The 19399-nt window shown below is 41.5% G+C and overlaps 13 protein-coding genes across 13 annotated transcripts; all 13 read right to left on the bottom strand.

Moving 5' to 3' along the window:
* Nucleotides 1-201: 201 nt before the first annotated feature.
* LSM04_000891 (uncharacterized protein) lies at nucleotides 202-1335 on the bottom strand (the record flags this gene model as incomplete). Its single annotated transcript, XM_067339286.1, has 1 exon — nucleotides 202-1335. The coding sequence occupies one exon, from the start codon at nucleotides 1333-1335 to the stop codon at nucleotides 202-204; it is 1134 nt and encodes a 377-aa protein (XP_067187710.1).
* A 217-nt stretch (nucleotides 1336-1552) lies between these two features.
* Nucleotides 1553-2212, bottom strand: LSM04_008651 (Peptidase S24/S26A/S26B/S26C; the record flags this gene model as incomplete). Its single annotated transcript, XM_067339285.1, has 1 exon — nucleotides 1553-2212. One exon carries the CDS (start codon nucleotides 2210-2212, stop codon nucleotides 1553-1555), a length of 660 nt encoding a protein of 219 aa, XP_067188047.1.
* Nucleotides 2213-2985: 773 nt separating this feature from the next.
* LSM04_007261 (SET domain) lies at nucleotides 2986-4353 on the bottom strand (the record flags this gene model as incomplete). Its single annotated transcript, XM_067339284.1, has 1 exon — nucleotides 2986-4353. One exon carries the CDS (start codon nucleotides 4351-4353, stop codon nucleotides 2986-2988), a length of 1368 nt encoding a protein of 455 aa, XP_067187974.1.
* Nucleotides 4354-4787: 434 nt separating this feature from the next.
* LSM04_006800 (Glycosyltransferase 2-like) lies at nucleotides 4788-5570 on the bottom strand (the record flags this gene model as incomplete). Its single annotated transcript, XM_067339282.1, has 1 exon — nucleotides 4788-5570. The coding sequence occupies one exon, from the start codon at nucleotides 5568-5570 to the stop codon at nucleotides 4788-4790; it is 783 nt and encodes a 260-aa protein (XP_067187945.1).
* A 263-nt stretch (nucleotides 5571-5833) lies between these two features.
* LSM04_004844 (FKBP-type peptidyl-prolyl cis-trans isomerase domain) lies at nucleotides 5834-6163 on the bottom strand (the record flags this gene model as incomplete). The annotated part of the gene is made up of 1 exon (XM_067339281.1): nucleotides 5834-6163. One exon carries the CDS (start codon nucleotides 6161-6163, stop codon nucleotides 5834-5836), a length of 330 nt encoding a protein of 109 aa, XP_067187873.1.
* A 410-nt stretch (nucleotides 6164-6573) lies between these two features.
* On the bottom strand, nucleotides 6574-7269 carry LSM04_004661 (uncharacterized protein; the record flags this gene model as incomplete). The annotated part of the gene is made up of 1 exon (XM_067339280.1): nucleotides 6574-7269. The coding sequence occupies one exon, from the start codon at nucleotides 7267-7269 to the stop codon at nucleotides 6574-6576; it is 696 nt and encodes a 231-aa protein (XP_067187869.1).
* Nucleotides 7270-7629: 360 nt separating this feature from the next.
* Nucleotides 7630-9117, bottom strand: LSM04_001230 (Translation initiation factor 3 complex subunit L; the record flags this gene model as incomplete). The annotated part of the gene is made up of 1 exon (XM_067339279.1): nucleotides 7630-9117. The coding sequence occupies one exon, from the start codon at nucleotides 9115-9117 to the stop codon at nucleotides 7630-7632; it is 1488 nt and encodes a 495-aa protein (XP_067187724.1).
* A 734-nt stretch (nucleotides 9118-9851) lies between these two features.
* Nucleotides 9852-11315, bottom strand: LSM04_007134 (Carbohydrate kinase; the record flags this gene model as incomplete). Its single annotated transcript, XM_067339278.1, has 1 exon — nucleotides 9852-11315. The coding sequence occupies one exon, from the start codon at nucleotides 11313-11315 to the stop codon at nucleotides 9852-9854; it is 1464 nt and encodes a 487-aa protein (XP_067187964.1).
* A 369-nt stretch (nucleotides 11316-11684) lies between these two features.
* On the bottom strand, nucleotides 11685-14162 carry LSM04_004876 (uncharacterized protein; the record flags this gene model as incomplete). Its single annotated transcript, XM_067339277.1, has 1 exon — nucleotides 11685-14162. One exon carries the CDS (start codon nucleotides 14160-14162, stop codon nucleotides 11685-11687), a length of 2478 nt encoding a protein of 825 aa, XP_067187875.1.
* Nucleotides 14163-14359: 197 nt separating this feature from the next.
* On the bottom strand, nucleotides 14360-14920 carry LSM04_006432 (uncharacterized protein; the record flags this gene model as incomplete). The annotated part of the gene is made up of 1 exon (XM_067339276.1): nucleotides 14360-14920. One exon carries the CDS (start codon nucleotides 14918-14920, stop codon nucleotides 14360-14362), a length of 561 nt encoding a protein of 186 aa, XP_067187934.1.
* Nucleotides 14921-15284: 364 nt separating this feature from the next.
* On the bottom strand, nucleotides 15285-16097 carry LSM04_008022 (uncharacterized protein; the record flags this gene model as incomplete). Its single annotated transcript, XM_067339275.1, has 1 exon — nucleotides 15285-16097. The coding sequence occupies one exon, from the start codon at nucleotides 16095-16097 to the stop codon at nucleotides 15285-15287; it is 813 nt and encodes a 270-aa protein (XP_067188016.1).
* A 293-nt stretch (nucleotides 16098-16390) lies between these two features.
* On the bottom strand, nucleotides 16391-18228 carry LSM04_004306 (NUDIX hydrolase domain; the record flags this gene model as incomplete). The annotated part of the gene is made up of 2 exons (XM_067339274.1): nucleotides 16391-17281; nucleotides 17920-18228. The coding sequence occupies 2 exons, from the start codon at nucleotides 18226-18228 to the stop codon at nucleotides 16391-16393; spliced, it is 1200 nt and encodes a 399-aa protein (XP_067187852.1).
* A 247-nt stretch (nucleotides 18229-18475) lies between these two features.
* On the bottom strand, nucleotides 18476-19183 carry LSM04_002457 (ESCRT-II complex; the record flags this gene model as incomplete). The annotated part of the gene is made up of 1 exon (XM_067339273.1): nucleotides 18476-19183. One exon carries the CDS (start codon nucleotides 19181-19183, stop codon nucleotides 18476-18478), a length of 708 nt encoding a protein of 235 aa, XP_067187788.1.
* Nucleotides 19184-19399: the final 216 nt, after the last annotated feature.

The following is a 19399-nucleotide window of genomic DNA, read 5'->3' as shown; positions in this document are numbered from 1 at the left end:
GAGAGTTGAGAAAAAAAAGGAAGGGAAAAAGTAATAATAATACTAATAATACTAATAATACTAATAATAATAATAATAATAATAATAATAATAAATAAGTGAACAAAAAAAGAAAGAGGAGTGATAGGAAAACTTGTTTGTATGTTGCCTTGTTATTTTTTTAAGTTTGTTTTTTGTTTTGATTGGGCCAGGTATATGTGTTTAAGATATCCATTCTCTTGCATGAAGTATTTTTGATGCTGTTTTGGCGTACAATATTTTAGATCGCTTGATGAAATTCTTTCTTGGCATCCATCCTGGAAAGTGTATATCATATGTATCTAGTACATCTTGTGCAAGTCTCTTTGAACAGAGTGCCCCGCGTCCGTCAAAGCTCCCACCAGATTTTGTTGCTGTAATAACGCTTTCATTCCAGCCGTGAACATTGATAATCTGTACGTTACCGTCCCCGAATAATTCTATCAAAGGTAGAATTTCTTTCGTGGTGGGAAGACTATGCTCGTTTATGACGAGGATACCATTCTCTGACAGACGGTGAAAAGCTTTTTCTATTAGATTCATGGAGTTTATCATGCATCCACTAAGTGGCTCGAATACATCCATAAATATAAACCCACACCTTTCAGGACAATCGTGTAGAGCACTCTCCGCAGATTGAATAAAAACATGAGTTTCAGTATTTTCCTTCAATTGTCCAGAAGACCTACAAGTGCGTACCACTGAAGGCTCAATTTCTGCAACATAAATATGCGCTTGAGAACCAAGAATATAACGTAATCCACATTCCATGCTATTTCCTCCCATTCCAAGGATTAGAATCGTAGAGGTTAAGGGGAGCAGAAGAGTTTTATGGGAATCTATAGAGTGGTCACGTAGAGATAGTTGAAGCATTCCGTATACAAGAAAGGCGAAATGAACCATATTTCCCGCTATGCATTGCAGCTGTTCAGGTCGTTGTAAAAGAACTACAGATTGTAGATGGTAACTCCGGTCACATCCAACAAGGTGAGCATTTCGGTGAACAAAGTGCATGGACCCAAAACTCACCTGCATCTCAACATATTGGTTGGGAATGTCTTTTGGAACTCCTTTTCTCTTTGGCGGTCTTCGCCAATTTACAAGAACAATTTCTGACTGTACCCATAGCACATCAACCCCTATAAAATGTGAACATTCCATACGACTCTTTATAGATACATTACAGGAAACCACTGCTGGCTTCCTGCCGTAGGCCTCGCGCAGCTCTACAAAGAGCTTCCAGAATGGAAGGGTGCGCAGCACTTCTTTCAATACACCGGCTACAGCGAAATCATCGGAAATCGCATCGTCTACCATTTCAACAGAGCCTCAATTAAAAGGACTCTTCGCTACAGACCCTAAACCCAGTCAGCCATCAGCGATGGAAACAAGACAACAACAGCGAAAGAAAAAAAAAGAAAGAAAAAACCAACGAGGTGTGCACTAACCACAACCCTGTTATTCTCCATTCCCATCTCAGCTTCTCTTCTTGTGGTTGTGCTTACTGCTGCACTTATTGTATTACGATACAATTTCACGACGCGACACGCGGCGGCAACCGAGCAGGCACCGGCCACAACTTTATCAGCACAAGCCCGCGCAGACACTCGAGTGGTATGGCACCGGTGTGGCGCGAGTCGAAACTCTCCGGTGGGTTGTCACCCTCCAGCCACATCCAAGCGGCCGGGTGGTCCACGCGGTCAAGGCACTCGTCCCAGTCATGCGCTCGAGCGTAAGCAGCGAGAGTGTTGCGAGCAGCAGCCTCCCGTTCCTCTTGTTCTTGTTCCTCCAACAATTCTTCTGTTTGCTCATGTTGTTGTTCTTGTTCTTGTTGTGTAACGTTCGATGTAAGCGGGGGGATGTACTCGGGTGCAATTTCCGTGAACTGAGCGTCGTTCCATTGTTGCGCAATGGTGCGGTCGGTGGTGAGACGCGTCACGCGCTTGCATACTGTTAATTCGGGTGATATACGCACAACTACAACATCACCTTCTTTTACCAATGGTTGGGAAAAAAAACTCTGCATAAGGTTAAGGACAGCGTACGGAAAAAATAGAACATAATCTCCTGGTGCAAGCGTGGGAAACATAGAGCGACCCTGTACATAACAAGACACATCGCAGTTCCAACCTATAATTCCACCTAATAGAGCATAAGGTAAATCGTAACGGAATAAACGATAACACCAACTCATTTTATAATAACGCTAACAAGAAGAAGTCGCCCAATATCTGCACCCCTGCACACCTCAGTAAAGCTTAAAGTTGTCCTTGTTAAACGAAAGAGGAGACATATAAAAAAAGTCATAAAATCACCAAAAAAGAAAGATATAATAAGAAATAATTATTTTTTTAAAAAACCTCCTTTATGTCATTTTGCGACAACAAGAAGAAGAAAATCACCACCACCATTATTTCATCAAACTAATTTTTGATTCCAGACTAAAGATGTAAAGGTACACACAGAAAAAGTGATACAAGAAGATTATCAACCATGGCATGGTCCCGACTACTGAAGAAAACAAAATAACGAAAAATGCCTCGCAACTAGCGAAAAACTCATATGAATAAAAACCCGACAAATACTGACGGGAATAAACCTCTAATTATCCCGTTTGCAGAGTTCTTCTGGAGCATGAATGAAACCTTTTTTTTTTTTCCGTGCCTTCTACCCCTCCACACACACACATATCGCCAACTATTCAAAATCACCCCAAGACTATGAATATAAATAGATGTAGAGATTTTATTTCCTTCAACAGAACTTGGAGGAGTGATACGCAAAGAGCACTCGCACCAAATCAAAAGATAAAGAAATAATCTGCCTATTAACAAAACAAATAAACCTCATATATATATATATATATATATATATATATATATATATATATATATATATAACGTCCTATAAATGAAAGAAAAGTAAAAATACTTCATCTCAGTAACACACTCAAATGCAAGAGAGGTATTAAGAATCCTTTGAAGGATAAAGAGGTGGCCGACGGTGCCACGTGTGAGTGCCGTACTTCTTCAACGAGTTCTCATCAGGAACAATGAGTCCACGACAGCAATCTGAACCACAAAAGCATGAAAAGGGTTTCATTGTATAATCACAAAAGGTAGAATAGTCCATTGTAAGTTCATCTCCCTTACTAATGTCACGGGCGGCGATCACATTTAATGAATGTTCCTCATCAAATATACAATTCGGATCACAAGAATGATTAATGGGTCTCCACCTACATGGATCTTTTTCCCAAATAGCATATACATGACCATCGGCATCTAGAGGCCATGCATACTCAGCGAATAGTACCTTTTCTTCAGGCTTCCACCGCTTCATAACGAAAGGTTTCGTGACAATGGAAAAACTACGCCCTTCATCATCGAAAACACATTCTCCTTTTTTGATTTCTTTGGCAGCACATAGAAAGTAGCCCTTGTTCGAACCGCCAAAACGTAGTTCAATAACTTGTGATTTACCTTCTCGTTCACACTCACGAATACACTCTTCTAAAAAATCCTTGGTAGTCGCAGGTAAGAAAATATTTGCGTTCAGCTCTATGAGAGAACATTCAAGATTTACACTTTCAAGGACTAAGTCATCTGTAAGTCTGCTTTTATTAAAAACCAATTTAGCGTAACCATTTCTTTCCAAAACACCTTTTGCGAAAGATGCTGTATATTTCTCTATAGCAGGAGCAAAATGTTGCACCAATATATTATCTTGTATACTTTCTTGGGTAAAAGCAAAGAAACCGGCACCTGAAACCAACACTTCTACCTCGTTCAATTTTTCTCCTTTGATTTCCCACACAACCACCTTACTATAGTTCTTCACAGCGTCCTTTAATACTTCCTGCAATGTCGACTCCTCCTGTACATCACACTCAAACCTCCCTTGAAGGGGGTCAGCATTACGAACCCTAACAGGAAACTGCAGATCAAGTAACTCAATATCCGAACTTTTTCCTACAACAGAGAATCTAGGAAGCGGAATTCCAGCATAAAAGCACATCATAAAGAGAATGTCTAACGATTGCTTAAGCAAATTGTACCGACACCCAGCGTAAGCAACCCCACAATGTTCAAAGAGAGAAGCCAAAACTACAGGACTACCAGAACGTTCGTCTTCGGTAGAACCAGTACAAAGGTTCAATGCACATCGATACATCTCACGAGAAGCGAAGAAGGATCGCACAGCAAGGTACATGGATGGCCCGTTACGTAGTGAAAACAATCTGTATGGGAACCCTTCCAAAGAGTTAAGTCTCGTTGCTACTTCTTTTTCATGCTCCGCGTTACAAAATACCGCCACAACGCCTCTCTTACTCATTGCGTACTTTCGCAAGAACGAGAACAACAACAACCAGGAACAGAAGGAAAGCAAAAAAGAGAAAAAAAGAAGAAAAAAACAATACTAATACTAATAATACTACTACTACTACTACTACTAATAATAATAATAATAATAATAATAATAATAATAATAATAATAATAATAATAATAATAACAACGCCATTCAAACTCATTCTTTCTTTATAACTCTATGTCTCTACACTCCAATAAGAGACCACAGAGAACATGCAAGAAGCTCGCGTGGCCATTAGGTTGTTTTCTTTACCTGGATATAGGCACATTCTGTTTTTGATTTTTTTTTTTGGCTCTCTTCCCTTCATTATTTTTTTTTTTTCTTTCATTGTTTTTTTTTTTTTTGTGTGTGTTTTCCTTCCTTTTGTTTCGCACATTTGCTTTGACTAAAACATGGGTTAAAGCATGTATTTCACGGATCGAAGAAGAGCGAAAAGCAGTACTACTACTGCAATAACGATCCATACACCATATGAATAGACGTACAATGCCTGTAGATGTTTTAAATAATGCAATGCCACTTTTCCCGTCAATTTGCTTTCCCCTATTGTTCGAGTAGAAAAGTTGAACCCAACCTCCTCATACTTCTTTACCCGGCACTTTACGAAAAGTTCCAGAGCTATTTTGTAGCCGATGGGATTCAAAGCGTCTGCGCCGCGCAGAAAGACATCCTTGCGAATGGCGAAGAATCCTGACATTGGGTCACTGAGTGGGGTCAGTGGACGTGCGAGGAGTCGGGCGCCCCACGAGATGATTCTTCGGTAAAGCGGCCAGTCGCGGTCGATGGCGACGCCCCCGCCGTAGCGCGTGCCGCAGACGAACTCGACGGCCGGGCGCTCAAGGGCGCGGAGGAGGCGCGGGGCGTCGACGGGCGGGTGTTGGAGGTCCGCGTCCATCACGAGGAGAAAAGTCCCCCGCGCGGCGGTGAGGCCGTGAATGACGGCGCCGCTGAGCCCCCGCTCCGTCTTGCGGACGGCGATGCTGACGGGGTACCCCTCGCCCTCCAGCCGCCTCACCGCCTCAACGGAGCCGTCCTGCGAGTTGTCGTCCACGATGATCATCTCAACAGCGTCCGCCGCAAAGCCGGCATCCCGCAGTGCGGCGAAGAGCTGCCGCGTGAGCGGCTCAATGTTCCCGTACTCCTTGTACGTAGGAACCACTATAGAATACTTAACAGACATCAATCAGTCGGGTTCAACCTCTTTCCTTCACCCACAGCTGCGTTGCTACGTGGAAACAAGTTGAACAGAGAAAAAAAAGAAGGAAGTAAAAAGTGACTATTCAATAGAAAGAAAAAAAAAACTATACAAAAACACATTCACACACACACACACACTCTCTCTCTCTCTCTCTCTATATATATATATATATATATATAATACAGTTTAAGAAGAAAAATGTCTCTACTGTTGCTACAGAATCACCCAAGCTTTAATCATAAAGCTTAGTTTATCTTTAACAGTTGAATCTCAAAAATCAAGGCGGCGTTCGGATTAATACCCCATGCTGGAAATCCTCGCTCCCCGTACGCGTAGTCAGAAGAAAGGGTCAGCTCTGCCTTCTCACCAATTGACATCTGCAATACTCCCTCATCCCAACCACGAATCACCTGTCCAAGCCCCACACGGAATGAAAACTCCTTGTTGTCATCCAGCGTTGACCAGAACTTTTTCCTGCCTTCAGCGATGTAACCGGTACAATGTACCGTGACTTCATCACCCTTCTTTGGCTTTACACCGTTACCCTCATGAAGCACTTTGCGATCAACTCCCATTTTTGTTCAGATTTTTTAATGCTGAGTAACACTGTAAAAGAAAAAAATGCAAATGCAATATCAATGCATCAAGAAGAAAAAAAAAGAGGGTAATAAGTAACAAAAAAAGGAAAAAATTATTGCTTAGATTTACAAAAACAAAAATAAAAAGAAAGAAGAAAAAGAGAGAGAGAAGGGGGAGGGGGTACCGTCAAAATTTATTATGAAAGGAACTTGAAAACATTTACCGCATAGTAGAGCAAGATTCGGTATTCATCTACACTGTAACCCATAACGAATGAAAGAAAACAAGAGTTTTGATTTTCCTCCCATAAGCATTGTCAAATGGGACAAGTTCCGCAAACGTTCATTCTGAAAGGTACGGATAAAAAATTTTTCTTCTGCCTCCAAGTATTCACTCCCATACATTCCTACTTTCGCATTTGAGAATGCAACATATCTTTTAGACGTTCAAGCTCCATTTCCAGCTTTCCGTTACGCACCTGAAGCTTTTGTGTTCTTGACTCCTCAAGAAGAAGCTGTTTGCGTACCTCCTCTCGTTTCTGTGACAATAAGGAAGACGAGGCTTGTGCCTGTTGTTGCGTCGCTCGAAGCCTCTGCCTGAGGTCTGCCACCGCATCTTTAAGCTCTTCACACTCTTGATGCTTCCTATCAAACCTGTTCTGGAGTGTGCGTCGCTCTGAGTCTAATGATGCAACGCGTTCCCCCCATGATTCCGTTCCCCCTGCTGTAAAACCCGAGCGTATAGCAGAAAGAAGCAACACCGCATCACGTTCGGAACAGGTAAATCCTGGTGAGAGATGTGGGACGAGCTGCCTTAACTCGTACTGCACTTTATCGCCTCGTCCATTATCGCTACGAAAGTCAGATGAGGTATCGAGACCAGAATCCATAGAATTCGATCGCTCTAGCTTTTTTTCGGGATTTTCTGCGGGGTTAAAATCACTGTATCGTTCCGAGAATTGCAACGGTCCTCCGTGATATCCACAACGCTGTTGCTTCAACAAAGCCATTTCCTTCTCTAATCGAAGCAAACGTGCCTCCTGCGAAAGTCTAGGGTTACGGAGAGTTGGTTCAGGTAAATCATCATCTTCACCCAAAAACATATATGTCTTGCAGACTCAGTGAGAAGGGCAACTAAAACAAAAAAAAAAAACAAATGTAAAGGAGATGCACAAACAGTATTAAAAACCAGGAGAAACGAAAGAAGGAGAAAAAAGGAAAGGGGAAAAATAAAAATACGCAAAGACAAAGTCAGTGAAATGAAAGACAAGAAAACGAATCAAAAGGGTTCTGACAGAAAGAAGTTGTCAGCCGAAAAAAAAAAGAACGGTGACACTCACACAAATGTAATATGAATCCTTTCCTTGCCTAATTTTTTTTTATTACGAGGATCCAAGCTGCTTATGCAGCTAGATCCTTATGATGAGGTGGAAGAAAGACGAAAAGAAAAAAGAGAGAAAATTTCAATTAACGGTTGAAACATGTTGTGCCTGACGCCTCTCTTGTCTCTCTTGTCTTTCTTGCTTCTGGTTTTCAAAGTGCCTGTACCGCCGGCGCAAATTGTTGATTCTCATCCAGTACTTAGATTCAGTCGTACGATACGAAGACTTCTGAACAACATTGATGTTCTCACCTTTAACAGTACAGTCAAGAGCTGCACGAACAGCAAACGTTCCCGACAATAGGTCTGCCGAAACACCATCGTGGACAAGCTGTCGTGAGCGTAGCTTCATGGCAAAAAGTGGAACAAATCCATCATCCACATCTAGAATAGTCTTCACAAGTTCAGTAGTGGTCGTCTGGTAAACGCCAAGATAGCCGCGCAATTTAATGATATCCTCTTGCTGTTTAACGGTTCGACGAAAAAGACGCGCCTGAAGCTCTTTACCCTCTGTTCCCTTGTACACACTAGTAGTTATGGGCGGAACGGCGAGAAATTTTGGGCTACACCGATCAAATACCTCACGGAATCTTTCCTCATCACCAGCTGCAAGAAGTTCCTTGTCGTCTTCAAAGGCTGAGAGTTTTCGTGGTTCCATTAACCAGCTTAAATTATCTGGTTGCATACCACCCAAAATGCATGAAATAACATGCATATAAGCACAATCAAGTTGCATCTTCTCTGAAAACTTGCGATTTCCCACCTTTGTTGACAGACTTAGACGGAAAACACGACTGGCATCTGCGTACCGACGAAGCATAAGATAGCTGAAACCCACATGATACAAAAGTGAAACGTTTGCAGGAGCAATAGTCAGTAGAACCTGTCTTCCACGACCATAGATATCCAGCGTCTCCAAAGCATTCAATGCACCATTGTAGTCACCTAGCAAAACATCAATCTTGGATAAGGTAATAATTCCAAAAAATCCGCACATCCATTGAGCGTGTTTGGCTCCAGGCTTAGTGATTTCATCAGGATTCTCCGTTTGAATAGCCTCCTCAATACCTGATTCTGCAACAACTCTTTGAAGCATTTGTACCGCCTCACTCACCGACCATTCAACTCTTCCGGCAAAACGCTTCTGATACACCACAGTCATTTGAAACAAAAATTCATCAAATATGTCCCAGAGAAGCCAGTTTGGAACATCACAGCTCCCTGATGGAAGAGCAGTAAAGAGATTGCTGAATGTTTCCCAGGAAGATTTGGCGTCACTTAATTTCACACCTCTGTCTGTAAAGAGATGCTTGAAACGCAGAAAGGAGTACAACTGTTCTGCTGTGCGATTCTTAAAGCAATCAGAAACTGCCTTAATACGAAGCGACGGCCATGGGCGAAACTGACCTGGGCCTGCAACATAAAAATTCTGTGTAAAACTCGGGAACTGGTTCTCGTACATATCATGCAATAAATTTGTGTCCCAGGAATCAACAGCCTTATTCAATGCCCTGAAGAAAGAGTATACCTCATGGGGAATGTCTGACTCAATGTCTGGATTGGTTGCCATTTTTTAAGTTACTTTTCTGGATCCAAATATGAACCACAAAAAAAAAAGCAATGTAGGGAGAAGAGAACGAAATCAAATCAAATCGAAACGACGGTTATGAAACATAACAATGACAAGAAAAACCAATAATAATAATAATAATAATAATAATAATAATAATAATAATAATAATCAATAATAATTAAGGAAATCCCCCCTCCCCAAATATATATATATATATATATATGTACATACTGACCCACAAACAGTTCAGATACACTTACATTGGCGTGTGTTTTCCGGGTAAATTTACACAAACATACGCTTTCCCCTTCGACTCAATCCTCTTTATTTTCTGTTTTGGTTTTACCTTCTACATTCAAAAAGAAAATAATAATGGGAAAACAATACCCACTTCCAGTCGTTTTTGTGTTGATTCTTTCCTTTTTCTATTTCCCAGCTTCTTGTACTGATACTTTCTCTTTTCTTTCCTTCTAGATATACATGGAAACCCATATCTCTTGATTCATAAATCAGAAAAAGATAAAATAAGAAGACAAAATACACCACACCAGAGCATCTGCTTCCATTTCTGTTTTTGATTACAAAAACCGTAATAACATTATTATTATTATTATTATTATTATTATCACTACCACTACTACTAAAGAAACTTCCCTCTTTTTTTTTCTTTTTCTTGACCAACTACCTTCCATGAGACATGCCAAGGTAATGGAAAAATCCTTTTTCTGTTATCATAGTTTGGACGGCATAAGGGGTTCTAGGTGTTTGTACAGCTCCTCAAAGACCTTCCTTCGTTGCTGGTAGATCTTGTGCTGCTGAGCGTTGGGTTGGTGTGTGTGGACGAGCGGGAGTCGTGGTAGAAGTTCCTCAAGGGGGCGCTGTTCACTGGCCACCTGTGCGAGCCGCGCGGCACCGAGAGCGGGTCCGACTTCTGCACCGGTGCAGTAATCCATCGGCCTGCCCGTCACGTCTGCGAGCATCTGGCGCCAGAAGCGACTGCGGGAGCCGCCGCCGATAAGAGTAATGCTCGACGGCTGCAGACCGCAGCGGCCAACGGCATCGATGCCCGCCGCGAGGGCGAAACTGACGCCTTCGAGAACCGCGCGAGCCACCGCCGGCCGCCCGTGCCGCACCGTCAGGCCAAAGAAGACTCCCTTCGCGTTCGGGTTATTGTGCGGCGTGCGCTCGCCGGCGAGGTATGGGAGAAACCAGACGGGGGCCTCATCAAAACCGTCTGCCCGCTCCGCCTCCGTGACAAACTCCTTCACACTCCCACAGCCAGTCATGCGAGCAGCCCAGTCAAGGCAAGACGCCGCGCTGAGAATCACTGACATTAAATGCCACGAATTAGGGATCGCATGACAAAAACTATGTACAGCTTCATCAACATTATAACGGAACTTATCAGATACAATAAAGTAAACACCAGAAGTTCCAAGAGATAGCATCGCCTGACCAGGTTTATATAGACCAACTCCAACTGCTCCTGCTGCATTATCACCTCCTCCTCCAACCACTGGAACTTCGTTCATACCCCATCCTTGAGCGATGCATGGTTTCAAATGTCCGGTAATAGCAGTACCCTCATAAAGTTTTGGCATGTTTCGCCGTGAGAGTCCGCATGCGTGCAGTAGATCATCACACCAGTCACGTTTTGCAGTATCCATCCACATCGTCCCAGAAGAGTCAGACATCTCTGAAGCAAAATCTCCTGTCATGAGGTAACGTAAATAATCTTTAGGTAGAAGAACCTTATCTACCTTTTTAAAGACATCAGGTTCTTTTTCTTTTACCCATAGTAGTTTACCTGCTGTAAATCCTGGCATCATGAGATTACCTGTTGTTTTTCGAGAGTGTGGGACAACCTTTTCAAGTTCACGGCATTGTTTAGCACAACGTCCATCACACCAAAGAATGCAAGGGCGGAGGACGTTCCCATCTTTGTCAAGAAGCGTGGCACCATGCATTTGACCAGAGAGTCCAACAGCAAGAACCTTCTTCATGTCATGCTTACGTTTAAGAATATTCATCGCCTTATTTGTTGCTTTCCACCAATCTGTAGGATCCTGTTCATTCCAAAGCGGTTTGGGTCGTGAGACAGTTAAAGGTGATGTTGCTGTATCTATAACAGAGCCATCTGTGGCCACGAGCGCCACCTTTACACCAGAAGTTCCGAGGTCAATACCAACGTACATGACATTCGTTTTATAACTTGTTATGTGTTGCTGTTTTTTATTTTATTTTTAAATAACTTTGACGATATATGAAATGGTGATGTCAGCACGAGGGTAGAATGTGAAACAAATAGAAGAAGAAAAACAATCAAGAATTGGAAACAAATAAGATATTTACGTAGTTGTTCCTCAAAAAAAAAAAAGAGAAAAAAAGGAAAGCGCTTTACTACATTGATTACTTACGTTTTACAAGTGTGAAGAGGAAAAGAAAAAAAAGAAAAAAGTCAAAAACAGACACCTGTGAACACATAGAAGTTCACAGAAATAAAGAAATATACACAGCTGTATATGTCTTCTTTTTTTTTTCTTCTTCTTTTCTTACCATCATCTCTATACTTTTACTGCAAAACGATACGTGTACTTGAGGCAGTTGATCACGTATAACACACCACGGCTATCCCCAGAAAGGAGTATCTCGTCAAGTAAAGGTACATCCAGCAAAACTCTCTTTTCTCTTTGCAGAAAAGAAACGCACTTTCTAATGTTGCGTCGTTTTGCTGCGGGAGCCTTCGCGTGCATTTCTACCGACTCAAGCTCTGTACAACGCCGACGTTCCAAGGTTCGTATGAGGTGTGCCAAAATTACACCATCAGAAAAGATAAGGCATCGTTCGTGTATTTGAAAATTCTTACACGAGACTGAGAAGGAAGTATCCGCAGCAGTATAATGGAACTCAGAACCAAGTACAGCAATAAACCACTTCCTTATTGCCTCAATATCTGACTCTGTGTATACTGAGCCATTAAACGTTGTGAAGGGAAACCCACTTATACACGTCTCAGGATTTGCTTCACATGGCAAAGCTGAAGGTGAGAAGAAGTTCCTTTCAGGACGAACAGATTGTTTTACGATACCACCGCTTGACAATGGTGAGGCAATGACACAACGCAAAGCTGTGCGCTCGGGGGTTTTTGAACATATACCACCACCATCACCACTATCCCTACCACTACCGTTATTGCTGCCGCCACTATTGTCATTAGCATCCTTATTGGAGCAACTGGTAAAAAAGGCCCCAGAAGGCTTAATTTGTTGATCAAACGCCGTTACAGGTAATTTCCCCTCGGCTAAATCAGAAATGGCGGGACGCGAGACATGGGATAAGTGTTTCGGCCCCAGGTATGGTACATCTATGCTGCAAGGGGCACGCCGCCGTGGGGAAGCGCCATTTTTTAACCTCATAATATCCTCTAACAACAACAAAATGTACCGCCGGTCACCATAGAAAACATGATGAGGATTATCAATAAAGAGAGAACTCATTCTTGACGGAGAATATTTTTGAAGTTCTGTAAATGCTGTTTGAATATTCTCAATACAGTTTGATTTTACCCTTGGATTCCTGTGTACAGTGAGTCGGTTACCGGTAATCCTTTCAACAACATCACACAATACGGTACCGTTCGTGAGGAAAGGAAACACTGAAGGAATAAACAGAGAAGGGAATTCATCTCTCCTCAAACACCATTGCTTTTTATGAGGTGGCAAAAAAGGCGCATTGAGAGCGCTTGGAACAATTGAATCATCAGAAGGAAGTTGGTGAGCAACAGGATCAGCAAGAACATCCTGTGAATATAAAAAACTACACACTGCCAACTCAAGAGTACGCATTGTTTCAGGGGCGTAACTATCCACATATAAGTTAGGTTGCCATGTCAAAGAGGGCGAATTCCAAAGATGTACATAGTTTGTTGGCAAACATGAATGTATAATTGTACGTAGTAGTAAAAAAAGTGAACTTGATTCACCTCTTACAATAACACTCTCCGGACGTATGAGACGGCATTCTCGTGGAATAGAAAGCGAAAACATCTTTTCAGCATTTCCTATTGCATTAAGAGCTACTAAATAATTCTGTCGAACATCTTCGATATTTTTAGCTTTCAATGGAAGTATAGTATTAGTGTAGTTTTCTTTGTTTCCCTTGGCATTAAGTACAAGCCCTACCAGTCGACGGAGTGCGACACCATTTAGTACATCATCATCTATGCGTTCTTGAAACTCTTTTACTTCACAACCTACTATATTTAAACGTCTTAAATAATCACGAATTTGAAATTCATCAGACAAAAAAAGATTATCTGTCGTCTTGAATTTATCCTCTATAACCTCTCCCTGAAAAATATCAGACTCAGGAGGATCCCAATTCAACATGGGAGACGTGGTTGTTTTTTCACGGGTAGGTAATACAACTGGTACCCTCAAAGGTCCTCCTAGTTGCTTTCGTGCAGACTCAGTATCAGGAGAGACTTTCCTTTGTACCCCTTTTGCTGCCGATTTCTTTTCAAGTCTCTGAAAACTTGTAGAAGCATTCCAAGGAGGGTTTTCAAATAATCTATCAGTAGCATTCACTTGTTTTTTGGGCAGGTGCTCCACGAGCTGCTGCCGCTGCTTTGCAACCCCTCCCTCACTACTATCAACACTACTACCATACAATGAGAGACTCGTTAGTGGAGCTGTCGCCATGGGAACGAAATAAAAATTACCACGAGGCAGACGAAGATTTGAAACATCATTTATATCCTGTGAATTTGGATCAGTTTTTTTGAGCGATACCATCAAATGACGTGCGGCTCTAACAGACATGGTCCGTTCAGTCTGTTCACGAAGGTCAACAGAGCTCTTCATCTGATTCAAATCCACCCGCATTCGCTCTAGCAGCTCTAAAGTTTCTCGAGTCATAACGTCTGTTTCACCATCATCTCTAAGGCGGCGTGGTGTAAAATCACAGCATAAGAGAGCAACTCCTACTCCTTCTTCCCACAGACCGTTGAGTACACTCGCCCCATTGGTTTCCTGTGCATTCATTATTTACTTTTGGGTCAATATTCCTAGCACCCACATTTCTATCGTAATTAAACATGGTAAAAGTAAAAAAAAAGGGAAGAAAAAAAACAAAAAGTACGGGAAATCAGAGCATCCTCCCACATAAGGGTTTCCATATCAACACTTTATTAATAGAAAATTGATGAACTTGTATAGACACTACAAGACAAAATATTTGGTTACGAGTGCGTAGAGTCATCCTTATTAGTAGACATTACGTCTTTATCCGTATCCGACGTTGATGTTGATGATGTACTGGATGTGTCTTCATCACTGTCATGATTACATTGACAGAGATTGTCAAAGTTGTATTCAAACTGTGTTCCATTTTCCTCTGAGTCTAGTGCCAATTGATTGAGGTTGAGACGATCGGGACGCACAAGCTTGCACGTTGTGCAAAGCATGCTAGTCGCATCATAAACAATCTGTTCACGTGTTCTTTTTCGCAAGAAACGACTCCTCTCCTCTCGTTGCTTTCTTGAAAGCATCTCCTGTGGTTTCATTGTAGCGAGAGCGGCCGGTCCAACCCGAGTTAACTCGCCGTCCAGACTTCGCATGTTAGCCAAAAGACTCATCAACTGGTCTCTAAAGGCTTCCTTGTTGGTGTACGCGGCGGCCATGGCGGCCACCACCGACTCGGCGTACGCAGCGGCGGCAGTCGGCCCGATTTCCCGCAACTCGGCGAGGGTGGCGGTGAGTTGGGCGAGCGCCTTCGCCCGCGTTGCCTCCGGGACGGCCATGGGCGATGGGGGGCTGCGGGAAATGGAATGGGAAGAAGAAAGAGAATGGAGGAAATAAAACAGAAGAGAAGGAAACGGGCAAAAACAAGGTATTCACAGCAAAGGAAAAAAAATAAAAATACTAAAAGAGAAAGAAAAAAACAGTGATGCCAAGTACTAGATAAATATGGGCAAAACAAAAAAAAATTCAGCGGTTTTCATACAATGCTCAAGGCATCGTTGAGGATACGAAGTTTTTTTTTCCTTTTCTGTAATATTGTCGTACCACAGCAAAGCATCTATGTACAATATCTATCCTCTTGCCCACTTTCAAAGCAATAAACACGTAAAAAAAAATTAACCTTGCAAAAAAGCTTAGCTGCAGTTATCGACGCGCCGCTGCCACAAAAACCCCACACGCCAAAAAACACGACACCACACAAATAACATAATACAAAATCACGTACATAGGATCCCACGCGCCCAAAAAGTAGTATCCTACTGCCTCACAAAAATCATTGAAGGCACGTGGATTCATCACGAAGTATTTTGAGGAAGGTCGCTCTCCTAGTGGTGGGGTCAAAAACGGATTCGACCAATCAAATTCCTTTGATGTCACTTGTTTTGTTTCTTCCTTTTTTCGCATTTCTGCCACTAACTTACTCTGATCATAATCCACTACTCGAGCAAAATTACGGAAACAGGCAGGGCTATCGGGGCTAAGAATTACCGTTATGGATTGTGGTAGAAAGGTAAGATCTTCACACCAAAGATATTTAGCCAAAACCTCCTTAATGGTGTCTGGCCATTCCAATAACATAGCTATTACATGTGTAAGGTGATGCCGTACTGCGAGAGTTAACGGATGATGACGATCATAGTCATAATTGCTATCACCAAAGTTTTCTAAACAAAGCAACGTTATACGTGCAAGGCTCTTAGAATCTATTTCCTCATTTACCACCCAAAAAAGAGGAGTTGGTACACTTTTTGCTAATTGTGTCTTTAGTGTGCTGTCATGAAGTATACGTTGCACTTCTTTTACGTCATGTTCAGATACAGCTTTTTTAAACCCTTCTACTGCATCTCCAACACGAATATCAGTTTGAGCAGCAGATAAAATTTCTGAATGCCACGTCAATAGAAGTAGCAGTAACAGCATCATCATTGGCAAAATATGGTGAAAACTTACCAACATAATTCCTTATTCCGCACAATACCCCTTCCAATAACGCAGAAAGTGAATTATAAATTATTGAAAGCAAAAAGAAAAAAAATAGAAACAAAGATAATTAAAGGGTAGGAAAAAAAAAGGGGGTGATGATGTTTCAAGGAAAGGTATACCCCCACCCCAAAAAAAACTATACATCAATAAAAATCACATACGATAACAACAATAATAACAAAAAAATTAAAATTCCAATACACTCTCTCTTTTCGCTACATTTCATCTATATCTTTTTTTTTCCGGTAACCTGCTTCCATGTGAAGTTAAAGCCTCCCGAGTGGAGCATCCGGATCCCGAGCAATGAGAGGAGAACACCTTAATAAATCTTTTTTTTTTAAGTTACAAGGGTAAGTTTGTGCTAACCCTTTGGAGAGGCGTATCAACAGTTCACACAAAACAAATGCGGTTAATCCCCAGACCAACTCACCAGGGAAGTCAACTGGAAGCAATGGGGAAAGCCCCTTGTCCTCCGCTAATGGTTCCACATTTTGTGAAGGTCTGGCGTCATTGCAGTAGGTAACCTGAGAATTACTAGCAAAGAAACATGGAAAATGTGTTGCAACAGGAGATGAGTAAGACTTATATTTTAAAAGACGATAGTGTGTTTGGTCACCGTGTAATAATAAACGAGAAATATGTAAATAATGAATCGATGTCACTTCATTTGGACTTTGACATATTGGAGACACTGGAGAGTTGGAAATTGCAAGAAATGGATGCACACATGAATCGCCATCCAAAGATATAATTGGGTGCAGTGGACCTAAAACAGTGTACGCTGACGCATTAATGCCCACTTCTTCCAATGTTTCTCGTTGCGCTGCCGCTACTTTTGTCTCACCGGCATCAACGGCGCCACCGGGAAAAGACATTTGCCCTTTGTGCCGACGGAGTTTGGTCGTGCGCTTTGTAAGAGTAATACATAATTCTTGAAATTCATATCCAGCCGACACAGGGGGAGGTGAAAGCAAGACCAAAACGGCGCTATCTCGTTTTTTCTGTAAATATGTTGTTTTCATTTGCATGGGCAAGAAACGGTTTCCAGTGTCCAGTCTTCTCAAGTAGAAGTGTTCTGGTATTGGCAGTTCATCCAAGCTCAGCTGCAGTGCACCTCGCAGTACACCTATCCACTCGGCCACTGTGCGTGGCAGTACCTGGACTGCAGCAGTTGCCGTCGTATTTAATGATGAAACAGCTCCAAATATCAAGAAAATGAAAATAATAATAATAATAATAATAATAATAATAATAATAATAATAATAATAATAATAATAATAATAATAAGAGAAAACGAAGAAAAAAAATAAAACAGTTAAAAGAAGAAAACAAAATAAACAAAACATATCACCCAATCGTAATTTAAAGTACAATAATAATAATAATAATAATAATAATAATAATAATAATAATAATAATAATAACAATAATAATAATAATAGGAAGAGCAGCAACAGCAACGAAGAGTATCTCAAAACATTGCATAAGACAAATTATATAGTCTCAGAAAGAAACGTTGAATTAATCTACCGCCATTTTCCACTTTGATTTTTGTGGATTATTAAATCTGATAGTAATGGGGGAAGTGGTTCTTCCACAATCGCTTCAATTGAAACTAAGGTGTCTCCTTTCTTTCTTTTTTTTTTTTGGTTTCTTTGTATTATTCTGTTTTGTAACGTCTCTGGTACAACGCATCTTCGTATATCTCTATGTACATAGCGCTCAAATAACTCTAAGACCTCTTGTTCAGATAAATACACCCCTTTAAAGCCCCTTGAAAACAACAATCGCTACATAGCCCTTGTGAAACATATACATCATGTGTTTCATCTCGTATGTGATCTCAAATCCAAATCCCTCACCTATCACACAATGCCATGAAGCACCATATTTTTTATCCATCTGTTCCTTTATGTGCTTTGCCGCAAGTTCGTAACTGTCCTCATGCTTTTCAATAGCGTTTACCACAATCTCTTTACACTCTGCACGCATTTCTTCCGTCATATCGCTCATCTTTTCCAAGGGGTAGTTAAACGGGGCCACATATTGTCGAATATAATCCAAATTACAGGGACCCTCAGCGTCCTTGTTGCTAGCGGTCATCATTACTCTTTCGTATCTTCCTTACGTGATAACTTTGATAAGGAAGAGGGAAAAAAAAAGTTCAACATAACTTACAGGCTAAAAAAAAAAAACACAAAGCCTGACTTCATTAAATAACAGACAAGTAAAAAGATACACAGAGAGAGAGAGAGAGAGAGAGAGAAAGAAAGAGAGACAATGAAAAAAGAAAAAGAAAAACCAGAAATATATATATATATATGCACAGGGAGAAACAAAACCCGTCACCTCAAGCCAGTGTAGCTCCACCAAATTTCACACCCTCGTACGGCTCTCTCTCAGTTCCGTCCAGATTAAAGAATGTAATACGGAAAGGACTTAGTAGTGAGACAGGCCTGGATTTAAGCGCCTGTAAAAGTGTACGAACTGCCTGTTCATCAGACAATGTCGCCACGTCCTCAACAGGTATTGAAGTCTCGTGAGAAATTCTACTCATTATAGGGTCATGATCTCGTTTGTACGATAGGCAATTACTGGATGCCAACTCATCAAATGTCATAACCACACCTGACTGTGCTAGATGGGCCGTGGTAGTTCCTGCACCTCTATCAAGAATCCACGAAAGTAGAGATTGTTCAATTTCTTTAAAACCACCCAAATTAGTAGCCACCAGAAGGGCAACTCCCTTACTGTCACCACTCGATACAAGGGCCGTATGATTTGGTTGCTGGGTCGCAAGGAACTCCAGCATTTGGCCTGCTGCACTTGGTGCCAGTCGTCGGTTAAGTGATTGATTTCGGAAGACGTCACTAGTACTCTTGTAAAGTCGGAGAAATGAACATGCACCGGGTTTCGAGAGTGGTGTGTGAAACACTGCGTGATCCATGATGAGATTCCCCCACAGGGATACCTGCCGCTCAAATGACGCAGGAGCTGGTTGCAATGTGAAAAAAGGTGGGAGTTGAAAGAAGCTCCAATGACTCACCTCATTTGCCATGCTGCGTGAATGTATTTTTTTTTTTATTTCTCTTTTCTCCTACTCCTTCCTTGACGTTATTTGTCCCCTGTTTCCTTCGTTTTTTTATTGAGTATTCCTTGGTTTTCTGGTATGTTTGCTTTTATTATTCCTTCTATCTCCAAAGACCCTGATTGCAGATGAGGGATATGGGAAGAAAAACCAGTTATATAGTAAGGGAAAATAAAATAAATAAAA

The sequence above is a fragment of the Trypanosoma melophagium genome (genome assembly GCF_022059095.1).
Source record: "Trypanosoma melophagium isolate St. Kilda chromosome Unknown ctg4segment1, whole genome shotgun sequence".
NCBI lineage: Eukaryota > Euglenozoa > Kinetoplastea > Trypanosomatida > Trypanosomatidae > Trypanosoma > Trypanosoma melophagium.
Note: the sequence above shows the minus strand (reverse complement) of the source record. Positions and strands in the feature narration are given on the sequence as shown.